Here is a 19,648-nt window from a genome sequence, read left to right as displayed (position 1 = left end):
CTCTTTTATAAGTAGACACCGTTTCGACGTGTGTTTCATCGTTACTTGCGACTACGTTACGCCCTTTTCTTTTTCATCCTTCCTGTCTTTCCGCATTACAGGTTGCGTTTTCGTCACCCCTAAAGCTTTAGCGTACGTACAATAGAAAGCCATGATACGCCATGTGAGATAGCTCTTTCATTTCCTCATATCTTATGTTACCTTTAATATCTCACACGCTTATCTTGGTTCTTCTCTCCAACTGATAAAGCCGATAAGAAGGTACATTCATAATAATCGACTCTAAAGTTTGAATGTTCTCACACATGCGTCGCTCAAGCTTCTCAAGTTCTACAACAATTTCAATTTTTATCTCATTACTAACTCGCGCTAAATTCGAAGAAAAGAGAAAAACATAATAACTATAATTCTTCCTAAAACATTGTGTACATTTGTTAAATCAAAAACTAGAATTCCAATAAGACGAGAGAATTCGAAAGAGACGATAGCAACTACCAACTGGTTTATTAACGCCAAACCGAGTAGAAAAAGCAGTGGGGTGGGAGCGAGGCCGAGGGGGGATTTGGGCTGAAAAAATCTGCCTATTCCTTCGGATTCCGAGTTGTTCGGGGTGTCCTTTTTCCCCTTTCTCTACGGAGGGCCGCGAAGAGGCACTTTTCGGGGCCGTGCGAATCCCAGCGAACAAGGGAGCGAGTGAGTAAGCAGGAAAAGAGAGAAAGAGAAAGAGGGAAAGAGCTATATAGAGAGCTGGCAAGCTGAAATCCTGACGTCCTGACGTGGCAGTGCAAGAGATCGAGCGCGAGATCGGGCTTATGAGTGCCCGCCGCGTTTCCACTTACACTTCCGCGCTTGGACGCGCTCAGCTAAGCTCAGCACATTGCTGTATGCCTAGCGGCTTTACCCTCGACAATGTTTTCATATTGTGCCGCGCGCCTGTTTATGGGCACGAGCCGCCTACTTGGCCAGCATTTTGTTCGCTTTTCTCCGCTTCTTCACTCTTCTCGTCTCTTTTCTCTCTTCTTGGCCTGACTCCTGCACCATCCGTTTCTGCAATCTCTCCTTCCCTCTCTCTCTCTTTCTCTTCGTATCTTTCTTTTTTCCCAATATCTCACTAGCTTTCTCTCTCTCTCTCTCTCTCTTTCTCTCGTTGCAGCAAGAATCAACGTGTCTCTTGGTTTTCAGCTTTACCTTCTTGTTCTCTTACGAGAACGAGCTTAAAAGCGCTGAAGGACTCGCGGGACTTGCCTCACCGCCTCATCGCTGAAGAACTTGAAAGGAACCTCCAAGAGAGATACTCGACTCGGCTCGAGTGCTTCCCTCGGCTTACCGTTTGTCTCCGCTTCTCTCTCTCTCTTTCTTTCTCGTTCTCGTTCTCGTTCTCGTTCTCTGTTCTTTAACCTGCTCTTCCTCTCCTTCTTCCTGGTATATTTTTCTTTTTTTTTCGAACCTACCCGAATCCAGACCCGAGTCTCAACATCGTACAGCTCTTCGCGTTCGTACCTGTTCGCACGAGGACGACTTTGGTGTGCTGGTTCAAGTGCGTCGATGGCGCCCGTTTATTTCCTCTAAATGCGATTCGGCTCACCCGTTTCGTTCTTTTCTTTTTCTTTCTTTTTTCTCTCTTTCTTTTTTTTCTTGCATTTCTTTTTCTCTCTTTTCTTTCTTTTTTACTTCTTATACTGTGTGCACACCTTCGCGTTTCGCGAAAAAAAGAAGCGACACCGAGTTGCTTGGAAGAAGTGTGACATGTCAACGCTTAGAAAAAACCTTTCGGCTGTTTTATTTTTCTTTTTCTTTCTTGTTTTTTTTTCTCTCTTTTACTTCCTTACTTTCCTTTCTAGTTATCTCCAAATATGGTTGTCAAGTAAATAAGATTTACTATTATTTTTTCTTAATTGCTGTATCTTTTTAAATTGTAAAATTCAATTTATTCATGTCAAATAATACATCCTTAATATTTTATATTATAAACGATTTATATCTTTCAAATAACAATAAATAATTATAGAAAAAAACAAATATGTATGTATCAAAATGGGTAAGACATATGTAGTTCATACGCGTTAAAGTCCTAAGCATTGATTCAAAATATCGACTATCATCATTATTATTATATCTTAAAAAAGTAGGTGTGTTTGTAACATCCACGTAAGACAGAAAGGTACCTTATGTCGTGCCTGGGGATACCATATGGCAATTAAGCTGGAGGGAGATAAGAGACACGGAGCAAATATTTGCAGGGTGACGCCTTTACTTGAGCGCTAGTAGATAGGACTCTTTTCGTGTTATCGACGTTTTCAAATATTGTAATCGTGATAGTTAGTATAATTGATGTGAAATAACGTCGATATTATTGTTAGAAGAAGAATCTCATTTTTATTTATCCCATCAAAATGAAAACGATTATTTAATATTACTTTTGCCTCATTAAAACAAGTATAAACAAAAAAAAAGCAAGAAAAATGTAGAGAAAAGCTATGAGCTTATAGAGAGTCTCGACCCCGAAAAATACTTTTTTTGTAGCCGATATAATGCCGTAGTTTATAAACTACGTACACACGTTTATTTGTTGTACTTAAAAAAACTGTATAATAGTGTAATTGTAGTATATGTTATTTTGTTCGTAAACGTTATTGTACCATCATAATTCATAAGAAAATAGTTAAATCACTTTATGACCAATTTCGTTTATAGTTATTTCCTTTATAAAAGATCGATAAAAAAAGAGAAGTTTTTCTGAAATATCCTAGGATCTAGTTAAAAGAAAAAAAGCAATTGAATTTCTATATTTATATTGTCTTTAAGAGATTTAAGGGCGGGGGGAACGATCGATTTAATTAATGACTCTCTCAGAAAAGTTCCCCCCTTTTTTCTAACGAACTTCTTTGAACAAACCCTTCCACGATTTCATCTTTTTTTTCTACTGCATTATATATATATATATATTATATTCCTTCTATTTTACATTACGTATATTTCATATTCTTTCTATAAGCTACATACCTTGAGAAGAAAAGACGAACGTCCGTTAAAAAGTTCATGGCGGTCAACGAACAGCGGACAAGCCAAAAGTAAAAGAGTCGAGGTGCTTAACTTTAAGCCGGCGCTAATGAGATTGAAACACAATGAAAATGTCGTATAACGAGTGGAAGAAGCTTTTGGTCGTTGAATCACAGTCCAGCTACTTTCCAAAATCTCTGAAAAGCTCCTCGACCGGTCGAAGTGCTGCTGTTAGACGCTCGCTCACAACGTTCAACATTTTTCCGAGAAATTTTTAATCAAACGAAAAAGATCTCTCGTCTTTCCGTCGATTATATGCACTACCCAAGAGGATATAAAATGAGCGAACTTATTATTATACGATCGCAATAATCCAAGTCACGAGAATTTCTTTCTTCTTATCTTCTTAAAAGCTAATAATTAAAATATTTATTTCATCTCATTATTAATTACTCATATATACGTCCTTTAATACAATATTAACGATATATCTTATTTCTAGGAGGCGTAATAGGAATCTAACATATAAGATAAATTATATTTAAACACAAAAACAAAAAAATGATAAAACAAAGAAATGTAATGTATTCGATCGACGTGTTTCGTTTAATTCAAATCCTTTTTTTTTACGACCTCGAAACGGAAATAAGTATTACGTCGTGAAAATCGCGTTGTCGTTAACATACGTTGTATTTTCGTTGTATTTAGATTAAGAGATATATATCGCATATTGTGTACATACGTATATGTATGGTAAATACATAAGCATAGGTAGTTGTAGATGAAGGAAATCGTCAACGAAAGCTATGATTTCGAATCTACCATATGGTAAGGTTCTACGTTGAGCTTATCAAGAGATAAGTCGATGCAATTAAAGCGACGCTCTTTCTCTCTCTTTCTCCTTCTCTTTCTCATACACATAAACACACATGCACACGCACATAAACACACATCGAATGTCTACCTGTCTTTCGCACGTAGGCAACATATCGAGCTCATTGGGATTTTTAGTCCGTGTGGCGGCTCACTATATAGCACCTAAGTCTTTTTATCGGACGAAGGTATGCCTTTTAACGAGCGTACGGTAAACCGAGATAGGAGATAGCGGATTTGAATGCTCACCGTAGCATAACTATAGTTAGGGCGAATGACGAGAAACGTTGGGAAGAGTTACGTGATTCGAGAAAATCCGGCGAATTTTTTCTAGCGATAAATCTGTCTGCTTCATACTCTTTTTCTTTACTTTTTCTTTTCTTTTTTTTTTGCATGTTTCTTTTGTCTTTTTACCTTTTTACTTTCTTCATTTCCCATTTCTTGCGAGGAAAGACACGAGTACATATTTATTTTTTTTACGTACAAAAATTCATATCAATATGATTCATGTCAGTTATTTATCGATTGTCCTTTCATACAATTTTCCATTGAAGGGTCGATATTACTTGTTAACCAATTATTTTAATGTGCAGATCAAAAATATTTATTTATTATTTTTCAGTTTATACACTCCTATAGTTATTTCCATTTCATTATTGCCAAAAAGAATTTAATTTTACATGTTAATCATACTGTAACTTAATATTATTTCAATAATTGTCTTTATATATGTAACTATATAAAAAAGGAGTATTTTCCTTTTTGACTGTCAATCATGATTGAACGATTAGGAGATAAAAAAGTTGATTAATAAGATTTTCCTTTCTTGCCCAAAATCTTTTCTCTCTGCGCCATTAGTTCTTCAGAGGTGATAATAACTTGACATCTATGCGCATATGCATTGCACCTCATGTTTTGGCAGCACTCACGATCATATTCGCACTGTAAACAATGAAATATTAATTTAAACAATTATGATTATTACTAAAATATGTAAAAAGAATTAGGGTCATTTTGAAATATATTACTTTCTTACTTGTGATCTTCAACTTTTAGTGATACATTACAATTACAACAATAATTTATTTCGATAAAATTTATATTCGTTTCATAAGTAAAAAATCTATTTTTTTATTGTCATTTACAAGAAAGAAAGAAAGAATAAAATGTTTTTCTTATCATCGTTTTTATGATATACGTCTATTTGACGTATAACAATAGAATCGAATTTCATTTCCGTACCGACAAAATAATTCAACGAACATTTACATAACAGAAGGACAATATACGATTATCATCAAATACAAAAGTCCAAACCTTATTAAAACATACGAATGTGGTTAGTTCTCACGATTAGCATTTCTAATTTGTGACTTGGCTTTGAGTACACATAGCACGTATATATATATAGTGAAATGTCGATAATACGAGTAAAATGATCAACAAAAGAACAATCTATTTCAATTAATAATCAATTGTATGTTATTTCAGTTGAAACGTTTCTCTCTTCATATAAACATAGAGAAATACAAATTTAAGGGCATTCCATGAAAAAAATGTTGATATATTAAATGTATGATTTCAAAGAAACGAGAAAGCAACGTAAGATTAAAGAGAAAGAGGGATATCACGGGAAACGATCACATAGCAAGAAAACAAGCAGTATATAAATGTCTACTGACGGGGTCACCGTGTCGACCGCAGACTGCTTTATCGCGAGTAGCTACGATAAGTGTGCTGGCAAGAAGAGTTACGAAAACCAAGAGGATGAACTTCGACATCTTTGCTGTTTCCTAGGAATTCTGTAACAAAAACATCGGCATTCGTAAATAAAAAATAATTAATAACTGAAAATTCACTTTTTAATATAATTATTATTATGTAATGTTATTTATTTCACTAATGAAATAATCATAATATTGTTTAGGTATTTTTTACATTAATTTTTTTACGAGAAATTTTATTCAAGGTTTCAAAAAGATCAAAAGAAATATTCATTGGAAACACCGAACAGTCAGGTGTGCACGCACGTATAGATACACACTTCTATATAAAAGGAAAATACATAAGATCCATATTAACGAATATAAAAGTGTGTAAGTAAATGAATCATTACCGGTCGAGCTAACTCGTTCTTGAATAAAGGATCCAATGACTAAAGACTATATATTCACGGTCGACCGTGTATAGCATTTAATCCACTTTAAAATGGTTATTCCTCGTTACGTAGCCATTGGAATAAGCAAAGGCGATTGTTCGAATATGTATATGTGCGAGTATGTAAAGAGAAAGTATGTCACTACGGCATCTCGATTCTTTCAACAAAATATAACGCGAAAGATTTAATTTTAATAAAAATCTCCAATTCTATTTAACAAAACATTTGATTAAAATATGTAACTAAAATCGTTTCAATACGCGAAATTAATGAGACAGTTTAATTTCTTTAACTTGATACTTACAAATGGCTTATGTTTCCTATAAAAAAGTATATGTAAACTACGCACTGATTCTATCACAGAGATGTCTTCTCGAGAGTTCGACCTCGACTACGTTCCTTCGTTCGTTCTGCTCATACTATATATATATATATATATATACATATATATATATACATACACAAGAGAAGTAGGAGAAACGACGACTTTACAAATTTTTAACTGCTTCCTTGAAACATATAAGACTTATCGTCTACAATATATACAAATGTGAGTCACTAATAAGCGAGTTTGAACTCGTGCGTCATTACAATTTCAAAATAACTATACTATCTTATTTCATTTATCGTTTATTCAGAAATTTTTTGAAGGATTCTTCTAATACAATTTTCACATTGTTACTTTCATTAGATTGTTATTCTATATAATATAATAATGTACAATATTTTTCATATAATGAAATTAGAAAATAGCGATTAGATTGTAGACCGTTATGTGTCGATCGCTATAGATTATCGTACTTGGATGAAAATTGTATTTTTCCTCGAGATTTTTATATCGACTGTAAATCTTCAGTTTCTGCACTAGTACGGTATGAAACAGGCAAGTGCCTTTTGCCTTTTGCACCGATATTCTATCGAGTGCATATTGCACGCTTCGTACATTCCATTGATCTCTCCACAAAGCCCTCTTGTTCTTTAATTCGCTTGACAGGAAATAACAAAGGAAGAAATCGAGTCATACACTGTTATTGCTCTTTTATTTCGTGACGATAATCGGAGAAAAGAGAGAGAAAGAGAGAGAGAAAAAGAGACAGAAAGAAAAAGAAAAAGAGAAAGAAAGAGAAAGAAATAACACTATCATTTTTATTTATCATCATGTATTATACTATATCATATTGTTATTGTGTTGCTATGATGAGTAAGCATTTATGTTTCAATGTCTTAACGGTTTTACTTAAAGCCATTAGTTTTTTGTCATATAAAAATATATCTAAAAGATCTGATAGGAGTAATATTCTAAATATCGATTGAAAATTCAGATATTTGAGTACAGGTAACCCTTCTATAACATGGTAGAAAGGTTCTTAAAAAATGCCGTGTTGTGTGAAATCGTGTTGTATGAGACCCAGAGCTAGCAGAATGAGACACTTTTGTTTTCAGACCATGGAGATGAAAAGAAATACTTTCCGCAACCCTCTATCTTTAAGACGGCAAGCCTCGCAGCGGGTGTAGGAATAAGGTGTTGTAGAAAAGTTTTTTGGAAAGGGAAACTGTGTTATAGGATGCCGTATTGTATGAGGATTCCCGCAATTTATGAATCGTCTTATAGTGAAACCGTGTTATAAGATGCTGTGTTGTAGGAGAGCTACATGTATTTACATACATATTCAAAGAAAATTGAATATAAGTTCGTACGATAATTTAGATATTTTATAATCTGTAACCATATATTTAACGATTATTAGATATTTTGCTTAAACACACTCTGATTTCAAAAGATACATTAATGATGTAGGAAAAATTGGTATTTAGTCATTTCATCTTCAGTTATATATATGTAAGAGTGCAAGTGTATGGTGTACATGGAAGTGGTTGATGAAAGATTTGTAGCGATATGGATACGAGTGCATGTAGCAAGAAAGAAAAGCGTACGATATCGGCTGATGTCATCCTTTGTAAACATCCCGAAATCTCTCGAATGTTCCCGAGCCGGAAATCGGGAAGAAGTCTTTTTGTGTGACCGATTGGGAATAGTCTGGAGATTTAGATGAATGATTAACGGAAGTGATCGGGACCATTGGTGGGGTGAATGCATATATAAGCGAATGAAGAGGGCGGTCCTCGGGGCCCTTCTTGATTCGGTGTGACGGGTGAGTGTTATACGAGTGTGGTTACGGTTTCTAACTCTGGTTACTTACTTTTCTTTCAGTCTTTATCTTAAACCTTAATACTTAAGTCTTTGTTATATTATAATAAACATTTCTTTTATTTCGATTCAATAAAATCTTATATATATATATATATATATATTTGTCTGTCTGTCTGAAACCACCACCCCCACAATGAATAGAATCTTTCTCTACTTTAAAACTTTTTTATTTTCAAGTTTTTCATAACATAACACGACCACACTTGATGATTAATATATTATAAATATTAAAGAATCATAATGATACATTTAGTTCTCAGAAAATTAAGAAATAAGGTATGTTTTTATTATTGAACGATAAAATTTTATTGGGCTGGTGGGTATGGTGGTGGACCAATAGGTCTCGTATCTGACCCAGGAATTATCACTCCTTGTTTTGGAACGCACTTAGCTGCGTAAACCAGACAAATAAGGTTACGGCAGCAGTCTGAAGAAGTATGACACTGTAGATAAAAAATGCTGTTTAATGCACTCGTCCAAAATAATTAGATTTCTCTCTGCAATCTTTGTTTTAAAACAATGCTTATTTCATTTTTTAACAAAGATTGTGTCTGTAATGCACAAATATCACTATTAAAGCTTAATTATTATAGCAAACTTACGAGTCCAAGCCACGGGCTGCATTTAACAATTTGTTCTTCTTCATGCTTAGGTGCTGCAAGAACAATTGTAATAACCCCGAGGAAAGTAAGAAAAACGAATTTCTGCATGGTGATTAAAATTTTTTTTATTTCGAAAACTCCTGTAAAAATTTAAAATTACAATTGTGAGGTTTAAACAATGTGAACCATGCACACACGCGTGTTGGCAATAACACAATTTTTGTTTAAAACTACAAAATTAAATCTGATGTTGGAAAAAATAAATTGTTAATATACTTCTCGTTTTAAATGTAACAATAGCAAGACAAGCTAACCTGCTTCCTGAAGCACCAGTTACTTACTGATGTTGTTTAAGAATGTGATGACCTACTAACTTCCGAGTAACGGTATCTAATATTTATACGATTTCTCGGTGTAAATTGATAAAACGAACACGAAGTGGATAATCCACCTGTGCATATGTTTTTTTTCTGTTTAAAAACCGTAATTTATCTTTATAGATAAACATAATTACATATATATCATTAAAGAATGTGTCCTGACAAATAAAATGATATGTTAATAACAATTATCGTCTTATAACTTTGTTAATTGCTGACTCCTTATGTAGACCTCAAGGTAATGAACAGGATATTTATAAATATATGAAGTTAACTGAATGTGTTATTCATTATTTATTTATTTATTTTAATGCTCATTTATTATTCTCATAATGAATACATTCTAGAAAATAAACTTTTAAATAAACCGCATTTCTTGTCATTTTGTTTGATATGAGTGCGATGTAGAACATATATGTTATATATTAGTATTATTTCTACTAAACATAGTTATTGGTAAAACGAGAAATGAAAAAATAGAAATATTTATACGATGATAAAATTTGTACTTAATGCAAAGACGATACTTGTTCTTAAAATCGATTTGACGTGCTAATCGGAAACCTTGGATTTATCTAAAGAAATAAATATTTTATATTGGATTGTTGACGAAGTGTACGACGTGAATAGGTTAATTAAAAAAATTGAAGAAAAAAAGTTAATTTTAATGATGCATATGTATTTTTGAAGCAAAAAAAAGTCAAGTTACAGAAATCACCATATACGATGAATTAGGAAAAAGTGTACATTTTTGATCGTAGGCCTACGAGATAACGTAAATATGTCAAATATCTCATCTTAATCATTCACTGCCATCAGTACTAGCGCCTGGTGGTGGCCAGTTTCCACCTTTTGTGCAGCGACTAGCCCAAGGGTTGCATACGAATGGGGCACAGCATTGGCTATTATCGGTACACTGTAAAAAGTGAAACGAAAAGTTTATTAATAAAACAGCTGAAATCAAAGATGGTTGGATAACAGTAGCATATTATAGAATATTTTATAATTTCGTTAAATGATTAATTGACAGTCTTATTTCTTTAATATATAACTTTTTATTACCATTTTATTTCATCAATAAAACGATACTTACAGGCATACCGGGCGGTGAACAAGCCATGACATATGTCAACGCCAAAAGAGTGAGGGCGAGAAACAATAAAAGCTTAGCCATTTTATTTTTTAGACGATTTTCTGTAAAAGAATTAAGAAGAAAAAGAAACTTAAAGAAAAATAATCAGAAAATTGAAATTGTTTTACATTAGATAAATAATTAGTATAAGTAATGTGTAACAATATATGCTATACTATATCTTACCTTTACGATTTTACTTGGAAGTATGTCAAAAGATTTCTGATTCCATTTAGCGTTAGAATGGCATATTTATAGGAAAGTGTATCCATGTAAACAATCTAACAATAAGATAAAATATTTTTTGTTTACTGATGCACAGCATTACTTGGAAATCTTTAAAAGAAAAAGAAAGAATCTTATTTTTCGTATTATTTTTTTTACAGTATTATCGTCCATATCAAGGTTCATCGATCGTAAAATATCATACACTTCATATAATCAACATTTTATATAAAGCTTTATAAACAGTGAGCTCATTTTCTCACGTAAATTACCCCCTGTTGCGTTTCACTCGCAATAATAACAAGACTAATCTTGAAATTCAATTCATCTTGATAATTTGATAAGATTTGCACGATGTTTATTCGTCGATGATCTGATTATTAAATAAAAAATGATTATGTTATTTCCAAAGATTACTTCTATTTTGTTTATAGGAAAAACAAATATTTCAGTTTTTAGTGGACATTATTTGGTATATATATATATATATATAATATATTTAAAAAAGAAATAGAAATAATAATAAATCCAAAGAGATTATTGATCTGCAAATTTTTCCAGCTGTGCATGTATATATATATATATATTCAAAACTTAAAATAAACGTGATTGCGAAGTAAATAGACGATATTTCGTACGATTTCTATCTAATTTATTATCAGGTAAATGGAATTAATTACGTTAATTCGAACGGACATTATTTTCTTTATATCTTAGGCAATTTCGATATAATCAATGTGATATATATGAGTTATAATAATTACATATATATGTAATTAATATGTAACTATTAGAAAATATATATATATATATTTTTTTTTCTAATAGTTAATTTCAATAAAAGAAAAGAGAATACTCTTTAATCTTCTTTATATATTTTGATTAGATAAGATCTTAAGCGTATAGAGTATTTGTTCATTTACTTTACTCGATGATAACATGGAATCGAAAATATTTTCATATATTGTGAGAAAGAAAAATAAATGCGTTATGTAAAATCATAAATGGTATTATTGAGATTGCGTTCCTCACATCGTGAAGCAATGTTATTTTGAATTGAAGAATAATAACAATTTTTTTTACGTTTTTTATACATTCGCCGAAGTATTCTACAATAATACATTCGAATATCAAAATATAATAATTGTATATCTCATGGTTGATCAATATAAGTATTACATATTTAAAACGTCATTAATTATATTTAATGATACGTATAAATGATTAGTATGATGATGTTCCAATTTATATATTTAAATGAAAATTTATTCTATCGAATGTATACATATATGTATATCAAGTAAATATTATTGCATTGATTTAAATGTGACTCTTGCGATTGTCGGATTACATGAAACACAGATATCCCGATTGATTATTTAAACGTGTTTAATGATATTTATGCTATTTATTTTCATTTACGTCGTAATAGTCAGAATTATACATCGTCGATCAGATAAATAGGGATAATATAGTAAAAGTCTCTTAAATTCATTTCATTGTGTTAATGGGATAATTTTCATTTTGTGGCTTTTTCATCGTTTATTTTATTATTTTTTTAAACCTTTATTTAAATTGAAAATATTAAAAAATTTTATATTAGACCTTTTTTGACGAAAAAATAGAAAGCACAATTACAAGTATTGAATCGATATCATCGGCAAACATATCATATGAGATAAGATTTTAATCGTGAGTCGTACATTGGTAAACGAAATATTGACCTACTTAGATGAACCAATCGTCATTTTATAAATATTTTCCTTTTGATTTAATATTAATATTTCTAATTTGTTCAATTTTGTAAAAATTCTTCCGCCGAGGTTAAAACAAGCAGAATCGAAAGCGTATAATTTTATATACTATATAATATCGAGAAATAAATATTACTAAAATAAAAAAATTCAAATAATTATAAAGTTAAATGAAGCAGATAGTAATTAATATTAGCAGGTGGAATCGAAAGTATATATTTCTATACACTGTATTAGCATAATGATATAAAAATATCACGAAATAATTAATTTTAAAAAAAGGAAAATAATTATAAGGGTAAAAGAAGCAAGCTCATAATTAATTTTAAATGTGCAGTATTATTTTACATTCTTATAATAATAAGTGTGGCATTTATAAACTTGAATAAATTTATAACGATATTTATAATATGTTAGTAATCATATTAGGTTAATCAATATACCAAGTACATTTATTTTGATTTGTCCATTTCAAGGGTAGCACAATTTTGCGAATTTGTCACACTTCAAGTAGAAGCAGCAGTCCGAATTCTTGTGACACTATAACGTTAAAAATAACAATAATTTTAGATGAATTTTCTTATCGCTACTTGTAGCTTTACTGATTTCAGTGAACATATTCATTACTTTCTATTCGTTCGAACGTTTACCTCGTAAACAGCGGTGACTCGATCGAGGAAATAAAGTGTAATTGAATAAATACGAGTTTGCTCAAATATTTACCAATTTAAAAAAAAACGCTACAATCTCGCTTGTGTTCGATTTTAAAATAAATTGACCGCGAAGAGTAATGAATGGAATACAAATTTTCAAAAAAAAAACGTTCTAATTGTACATTAGTAATGAAATTATTAATGAAAATAATTACCGGAGCAGCCTGATGACCACATCCAGCCAATTGTCCTTCTTCATTCTCTTGCAAGGTTGGTGCAGCCGAGATAAATTGAACTGCGATGCATAATGTTAATGCAACGACGAATAAGAGAAGGGTAATCTTTGACATCTTGATAGGATTCTATATCAAATTATACGATCAATAATAAAATAAAATTTAATATTATTAAGAAAAGAACAAAATTTTTAATACATATTTATCGATTAAATTTAAAGTACAAAAATAAGAAACTTTTTCTGAAATACTTACTGTGTCTATCGTTTTGTTTGTAGACTTATGTTTAGTTTCAATAGCTACTCCGATATATATATATATATATTTGAGTCACATGCAAAAAACGATATAATTAAACTGATACAAACACAAACACGAGTTCTCATAACAATCAAAATATTTTAAGGAACTTGTTTTGGTATTTTTTGTATTCTTAATAAGTGTGTGTTTAACTTTTTATTTTCGGAGAAGACCCGAAATACATATAAATCTAACGCACTCAGAGATCGTAAAATACGATATAAATATATTTCGTTCGTGTACATCGTTCTAAATATTAGGGTCGCCCCGTCTATTTATTGATAAGTATCGCCGAATACGGTAAAGTACCAGTATCAGATTAAACACCGAGCGATCATTATCTTATCTAATTTAGTAAAAGAAATATCCGTAAGTAAATTAGTATCATTGCAACTCTTTATTTCATATTTAAAAAACCGTTTTTGTCTTGCAACTAGATAATACTATAACATAATTTTAATAAATGTATGTGACGTCTATATGTTCCCATAATCATGAAAGTGGTCTAAGTCATATATATTTTGTTCCAAGATATTAAATGGGTTACATTTGAACATTAAATAAATTTTATATCATATTGAAATAATAAACACTATCTAACGATTCATTTTTGATAGTATCGTGAAAATTACATTAAATTAATTTAATTTAAAATAATATGGTGTGAAGTAACTGATAAACTCATTTATTTAAATATTGACTTAGACTACTTTCATAAATATGGGCACATATGTGTATGTAGTTTTATTAATTGTAGATCATTATAAGTCGTCTGACGTGACGAAAGAAATGTATATTTCTGAAATAGAAAATGCATCGGTTATGGGATTTGCATTGTCTTTTCCCAGAACTTTGTTTAAAATAGAAAAAAATAAAAAAAATCTCTCGCGATTTGGTGTTGGTGGTAATCGTCTATTACGTCTTTCGGGCGGGACGTCAAGGATAATTGGCGTAGCACGCGGGCGTAATATTTCAGAACACCTGCCGTGTAGCGCGCTCTCATGTCAGGCGACCTATCAAAACCGCTCTCTAAATTGACTCAATTGTCGTTGCCCGAGAGAGAAACCTCCTCGTTCGGATATTTTCGGTCGTCCGATGAAACCATCAACCGCGGTTGAGAATTTATCTTTTTTTCGTTAACTAGTTTCCGATCTTTCCTCGAGAAATCGAATCATTTCTAGTTTATTGTTTTCCCATAACAATCTTACAATTATATTTTACCCTGACCTCTATCCGAGAAGACAAGTTTACCGAGAATACGACATTTTCGATGACCTTTGATAACAAAAAATTTTTTTTTATTCTAAGTAAGATAAGAAGTGGAAATACCAGATTCGCTTTGCATCATCGGAAAATCTTCGATATACATAATATTAATAATTTATCATAACTAAAAATTTATATTATCTTGAAAAAAAATGCTTATTATTTTCTTCTATTTATAATAGTATTGATCATTATTTTAAGTGTGTCATATATATATTTAATATTATATAATTATTGTATATTATTTTTAAGAAATCATCTACGTGTATATGTTTGTGACAAAATACACCCATGTAGATAGATAATTAATTGTTTAAAAATATCAAAAAAATATAATTAGTGTGAGAAATCATACTATCATCACAAACATTGCAAAATATTATTATGCTTGTACGTATTATATATAAATTTAACAGATCGTTCGTTCTCTCATAATATTTAATTTGAGTCATTACGTATTTCAAGGTCGCTTTCGAGGAATAGATAAAAGGAACATCTTTCATTAACTGTATATGCGCTTTAAGAAATGCTTCATTCGTAAACATGAATTGCGTTATGTAATCACCGTCATAAGAAATTTATTTTCTTAGTTGAATCTATTGTACACATACAAAATATTTCTTCATTTTAAAAATTAAACTATTTCACGGTTGGAAATAAAAAATTGATCTTGATCACGTGTAATAAGTATTAAATGAAATTCAAGTATTTCTAAAAGTAACATTTGAATCAGGATCGCGTGCTAAAAGTATTTATACGTATATCCTTAGCCATAACACGGGGTTCTTTCAGCACGCACTTCCGCTATACATTTCCTAGCTAAGAGTGCCTTTCCGTTTACCGTAAGAAACCATTACGTATTACATATAATAACATTAGCATAAACGCCTTTTAGGGAAAAGAAATATGCTTTGTCGACAATCATCGTCACGAGGTTTACCATTCATGGATTATCGTTTGTTTAAGAAATTAATGTTCTCTATTAATTAATAAATGTACAATTGTACATACGTCTACATACACGTGTGTTTGTTGTTTTATCGGAATGAAAATTCTTCAAATTAAGACCAGTATTGCTTAGTTCTCAATTTTTTTACTTGCATTAATAACAATGAATTTAATCATATTTAGAAAAGATTTGACATTATTTCGCAAAATAGATCATTCTTTGAAGGTGAACAAATATTATAGATTTAATCGTAACGCTGCTTATACCTTGATATTTATCAAGGAGAAGTTTGTAGAATGACTTTATCGATTGATTGAATTATCTAAAGAGAAAATCAGAATTCTCTTACATGGACGAATATATCACACCCAGAGTGAGTTAAAGAACAAGAAGGGGAAAGGAGAGAAAGAGAGATAGTAGAGAAAGAGAGGGACAGTTCGTCCTTAGGGATATCGTTCCCCTCAGGCGTAGTCGCTTAAGTGATAAATCTTAGCCGCTAACGTCGTCCTGTCTTTCGTGGTTTTGCCTCGCAGGATCTATTGCTCCTTTAGTTAGTGCTTCTGTGGTACTTGGACTTACCACCTCAACGGCAGCAGGCAACGTACGTTCTTCTTCGAAGCACATAGTCGCATCTCCTTCAACTCTCTCTATTCCTTTCCTCTCTTTTCCTCAGTCGTTTTACGCCATCTCGATGGTTCTCTTGACTAGGCTGAAGTGCCGGACAATTTGATAATTGGATCTGCGGCAGCGTCGTGATTTACGTGTACGAGGGTCCAGCTGACCATTCTGAACACGACTTAGAGAGAGAGAGAGAGAGAGAGAGAAAGAGAGAGAAACATGTATATATATATATATATAGGTGTACGTGTATGCGTATGAAAGATAGAGAGAGAGAATGAGAGACTGGCAACCTAGAAGCACTGCTAGTGGAAACTACGCTTCAGTAGACCACCATTTCCACTAGCAGAAAGTGGCTCGAGCGTCTTCACTACAACGAACTAGCTGAAACTATCGTGGACCATTGACTAGACACTGTTTTAGGATATCGCTTGCCAATTACGAGATTATGTAACTTGATCGAGCAAACGAATGAAAAACACCATCGATATAATCTAATGAATTCTATAAAGTTTCGAAAATAGACTAATTGTAAGAATTAAAAAAGTTACGTTATTGTTATTGAATTTCAACTTTTATCGGAAAGATTATAAAAAGAAAAAAATAAGGAGAAGGATTAATTTGTAAATTTTAATGTGACAAAAAAGATAAATGTATTTGTAGTAAGTAAAGAATAATAAAAGATGCTCTTATATGGGATAATATAATATTGAGTATGGAAGTTGTACGATTATGTGTAAGATCGTTTTCAGTAGTAAAAGTCCAGGTAGAGTGGATTATTTTGTTTCTTATTCCAACGTCGGTATGTTCTACGTATAACTTTTTCTTTCTATCTTTTCCTCTCCTAGGAGAACAGCGCAACGTGGGTTATTAAGAAAAAAAGGAAACGACGAAAGGCAAAAGACTACCTCGGTCGTAGTAAGCAAAAGAAGGAAAATCGTGCCAGGGGAGACTGGATGAGGGACAGAAAGAGAAAGAGAAAGAGTAAGAGAGAAAGTGAGAAAAGGGACAGTAAGAGGAAAGAGAAGCCAGCACAAGGAAGGATAAAGTTTCGCTTTACTCACATTATTTCCGCCAGGAAACGCGTTTTCGCGTTATATCCACTGTCGTTTCTTTATACGTTTGAGTTGTTTCACAGCTGCGGTGTTGGTCCTCGCTTTTACAGGCCTTCATCTTTTTTTTTCTTTCTTTTTTCTCTTTCTCTCTATCTTTCCCTCTCTTTCTCTCTTTCTTTATTTTACTCTTTCTATTTCACCCTCTTACACTATCTTTCTTTTTATTTTTTACTGTAAATTGATCCCCCTTGGCAATCTCGTGTCTTTTTTCTCGCACGAGGAAATAAGACAGAGGGATGAACGTGCTGACGTCGACAAGAGGAAAGACTTCGACGTGTAGAGAATTAAAAGTCTAACTATTCAGAAGGACGAATTAAGTAAATGTGCAAGTGTTATACAATCAACCGTTGGAGATATTAATTATTGCAATATATTAATTGAACGTTTTTTTTCTCACTTTTTATTAGAGCTAATATTTTATTTTGTAGGTATTGTGGCTGTGACTTTTTATTAATTCATTTAATAATCGTTTATTGACCGAAATCGATAAATCCAATACTTTGTCATTAAAATTATTTGACTATTTTTTCATTATAGCAAACAACGATTGAACGAAATTCGATTAAGATTTTTATCAGAAGGATTTCGAAATTTTTGATTATTTCTAAATTGCGAGAAAATAAGTAAGTGTAAAAGTAAGACAGTAATATTAAAAAGTCGAAGTTACAATCTTCTACAAATCAGTTTTTCTTCCTCAAAAAAAAAAAAGAACGTAGGTATCCATCGTAATAATCTTTAGTTAAGATAAAAGAAATCAGTTCTGCAATGGAAGCTTAGTTATATCCTTCCTACTATAATTGTAACTTTACTATCTTACGTAAATTTTACAACCCTTGATTTCCATGCATAAACACGAGAGGAAAAAGTCGTACTTTAAAAAACTTCTCGATTTTTCGAATTACAATGTCTGCTAAGGGTTAAAATAGTCAATTCAATTGGTTCTTCTCATCTTATATACGATAAATAAAACCCGCAAGACATCGAGATAAATCAGATTAGCATCGAATCTTTAAATTAAACGAATATTTGCGAGAATAATTCTATTATACGTTTACTTTATCAAAGGAAAAAAATATAAAAGAAAGTAAGTATAAAAATATAAAAAGTTTATTAAACAAAGAGAAGAAAGACAAGAAAAAAAATAAGATTTCTTATAGATACGTTCAAAAATAAACAAAGCGATTTAACGCTATAGTTGTAATTGTGTAAATTAAACAAATTTACACAAATGTAAATATTATACGCATGTACATCTATTAACATGAACGAACGGATAAGAAGGAACGATTAGAAGAAAATAAATTCGTAGTACGAGGTGGGCGAGAAAGGGAGTGGTCTTAATTTCCTGCCCCGACATCAAGCTTGCGTTGGTGAGTAGCCGTCGACATTTTTTAAATCTAACAACCGACTCAGCTCTTTTAAAGGATTCTCTTCGAGCTATTTAGATTATTATAAGGACGAGAAATGGAATGAGGAGCGTCAAAAGGGTGACCATTCGTTCCCAGCCATTTCCTAGCAATTTCCTGACGCTGTTTTTCATGTGAACTTTTGAACTTGTTCCTCACCTCCTCTTCCCGCTATCACTCCTTCCTTTCTACTTCTCTATGACCATTCCTTGTGTTCAGCCTACCAACCACTTTTCCACTATAAAATATCCACTAAGTAGTCGTGGCTAGTGAAACTGGTCAGTTATAAATGGCCATACGAAAATATAGTCGGCTTTTGCGGATTGCACAGATGTGGCTGGTATCCTTAATGCTTCTCTTGAACGTTCCTCGACGTTCACGCGAGAATGTCTGCTTTTAAGATAAACGATCTTTTAGACGGAAACAAAAATTTTGTAATATATATATAATAGATAGATATGTACATATATAAAGTATATGAATATAAGAATGTTTAAAGGATTCTGTACATAGTTATTTAAATGGTTGCAAATGCATATTACGTAGAATATTTTTCGTAAATACATCGGTACATTACACATATACATTTTATTTTCATACGGAATAGGAATTATAACTTCAATTACGAAGTTACACGCAGTAGTGTTACATAAATTATCACTATTTCCTAATTTTACGATGTAAATTTAACAATTATTTACCGCAATGAACTCGAAAGTTTTGCCATTTGTGAACATCTATGTTGAATATATATCGATTATTAATTATA

At 31.7% G+C, this 19,648-nt stretch overlaps 2 protein-coding genes and 3 long non-coding RNA genes across 10 annotated transcripts; 1 reads left to right on the top strand and 4 right to left on the bottom strand.

The window, feature by feature from the left end:
* Positions 1–4,450: 4,450 nt before the first annotated feature.
* LOC107074234 (omega-conotoxin-like protein 1) lies at positions 4,451–6,496 on the bottom strand. Of its 3 annotated transcripts, none has more exons than XM_089177108.1 (3): positions 6,381–6,496; positions 5,556–5,675; positions 4,451–4,815 (listed from the first exon to the last, which is right to left on the bottom strand). In XM_089177108.1, the coding sequence occupies exons 2-3, from the start codon at positions 5,652–5,654 to the stop codon at positions 4,681–4,683; spliced, it is 234 nt and encodes a 77-aa protein (XP_089033234.1). In that variant the 5' UTR covers positions 5,655–5,675; positions 6,381–6,496; the 3' UTR covers positions 4,451–4,680. The 3 variants fall into 3 exon arrangements, with proteins under 3 accessions (XP_089033234.1, XP_015190972.1, XP_089033235.1); XM_015335486.2 differs by having other exon boundaries at positions 6,336–6,495; XM_089177109.1 differs by lacking the exon at positions 6,381–6,496 and adding an exon at positions 5,990–6,199.
* Positions 6,497–8,388: 1,892 nt separating this feature from the next.
* On the bottom strand, positions 8,389–9,513 carry LOC149030962 (uncharacterized). 3 transcript variants are annotated; one of them, XM_089177106.1, is made up of 3 exons: positions 9,122–9,513; positions 8,846–8,985; positions 8,389–8,686 (listed from the first exon to the last, which is right to left on the bottom strand). In XM_089177106.1, exons 2-3 carry the CDS (start codon positions 8,951–8,953, stop codon positions 8,549–8,551), a joined length of 246 nt encoding a protein of 81 aa, XP_089033232.1. In that variant the 5' UTR covers positions 8,954–8,985; positions 9,122–9,513; the 3' UTR covers positions 8,389–8,548. The 3 variants fall into 3 exon arrangements, with proteins under 3 accessions (XP_089033232.1, XP_089033233.1, XP_089033231.1); XM_089177107.1 differs by having other exon boundaries at positions 9,187–9,513; XM_089177105.1 differs by having other exon boundaries at positions 9,160–9,305.
* Positions 9,514–9,883: 370 nt separating this feature from the next.
* LOC107074231 (uncharacterized) lies at positions 9,884–10,655 on the bottom strand. The gene is made up of 3 exons (XR_001476859.2): positions 10,544–10,655; positions 10,319–10,419; positions 9,884–10,141 (listed from the first exon to the last, which is right to left on the bottom strand). It is a non-coding gene; the product is annotated as an uncharacterized LOC107074231 (long non-coding RNA).
* A 2,059-nt stretch (positions 10,656–12,714) lies between these two features.
* On the bottom strand, positions 12,715–16,474 carry LOC149030961 (uncharacterized). The gene is made up of 3 exons (XR_016178152.1): positions 16,320–16,474; positions 13,205–13,351; positions 12,715–12,876 (listed from the first exon to the last, which is right to left on the bottom strand). It is a non-coding gene; the product is annotated as an uncharacterized LOC149030961 (long non-coding RNA).
* A 217-nt stretch (positions 16,475–16,691) lies between these two features.
* On the top strand, positions 16,692–19,648 carry LOC107074232 (uncharacterized). 2 transcript variants are annotated; one of them, XR_001476861.2, is made up of 4 exons: positions 16,692–17,124; positions 17,207–18,096; positions 18,183–18,557; positions 18,631–19,648. It is a non-coding gene; the product is annotated as an uncharacterized LOC107074232 (long non-coding RNA). The 2 variants fall into 2 exon arrangements; XR_001476860.2 differs by having other exon boundaries at positions 17,207–18,557.

The sequence above is a fragment of the Polistes dominula genome, unplaced genomic scaffold (genome assembly GCF_049000335.1).
Source record: "Polistes dominula isolate Pdom_NZ unplaced genomic scaffold, Pdom_raw_medaka contig_20, whole genome shotgun sequence".
Taxonomy (NCBI): Eukaryota; Metazoa; Arthropoda; class Insecta; order Hymenoptera; family Vespidae; genus Polistes; species Polistes dominula.
The sequence above is the reverse complement of the archived record's forward strand: the minus strand, read 5'-3'. Positions and strand labels throughout refer to the sequence as shown.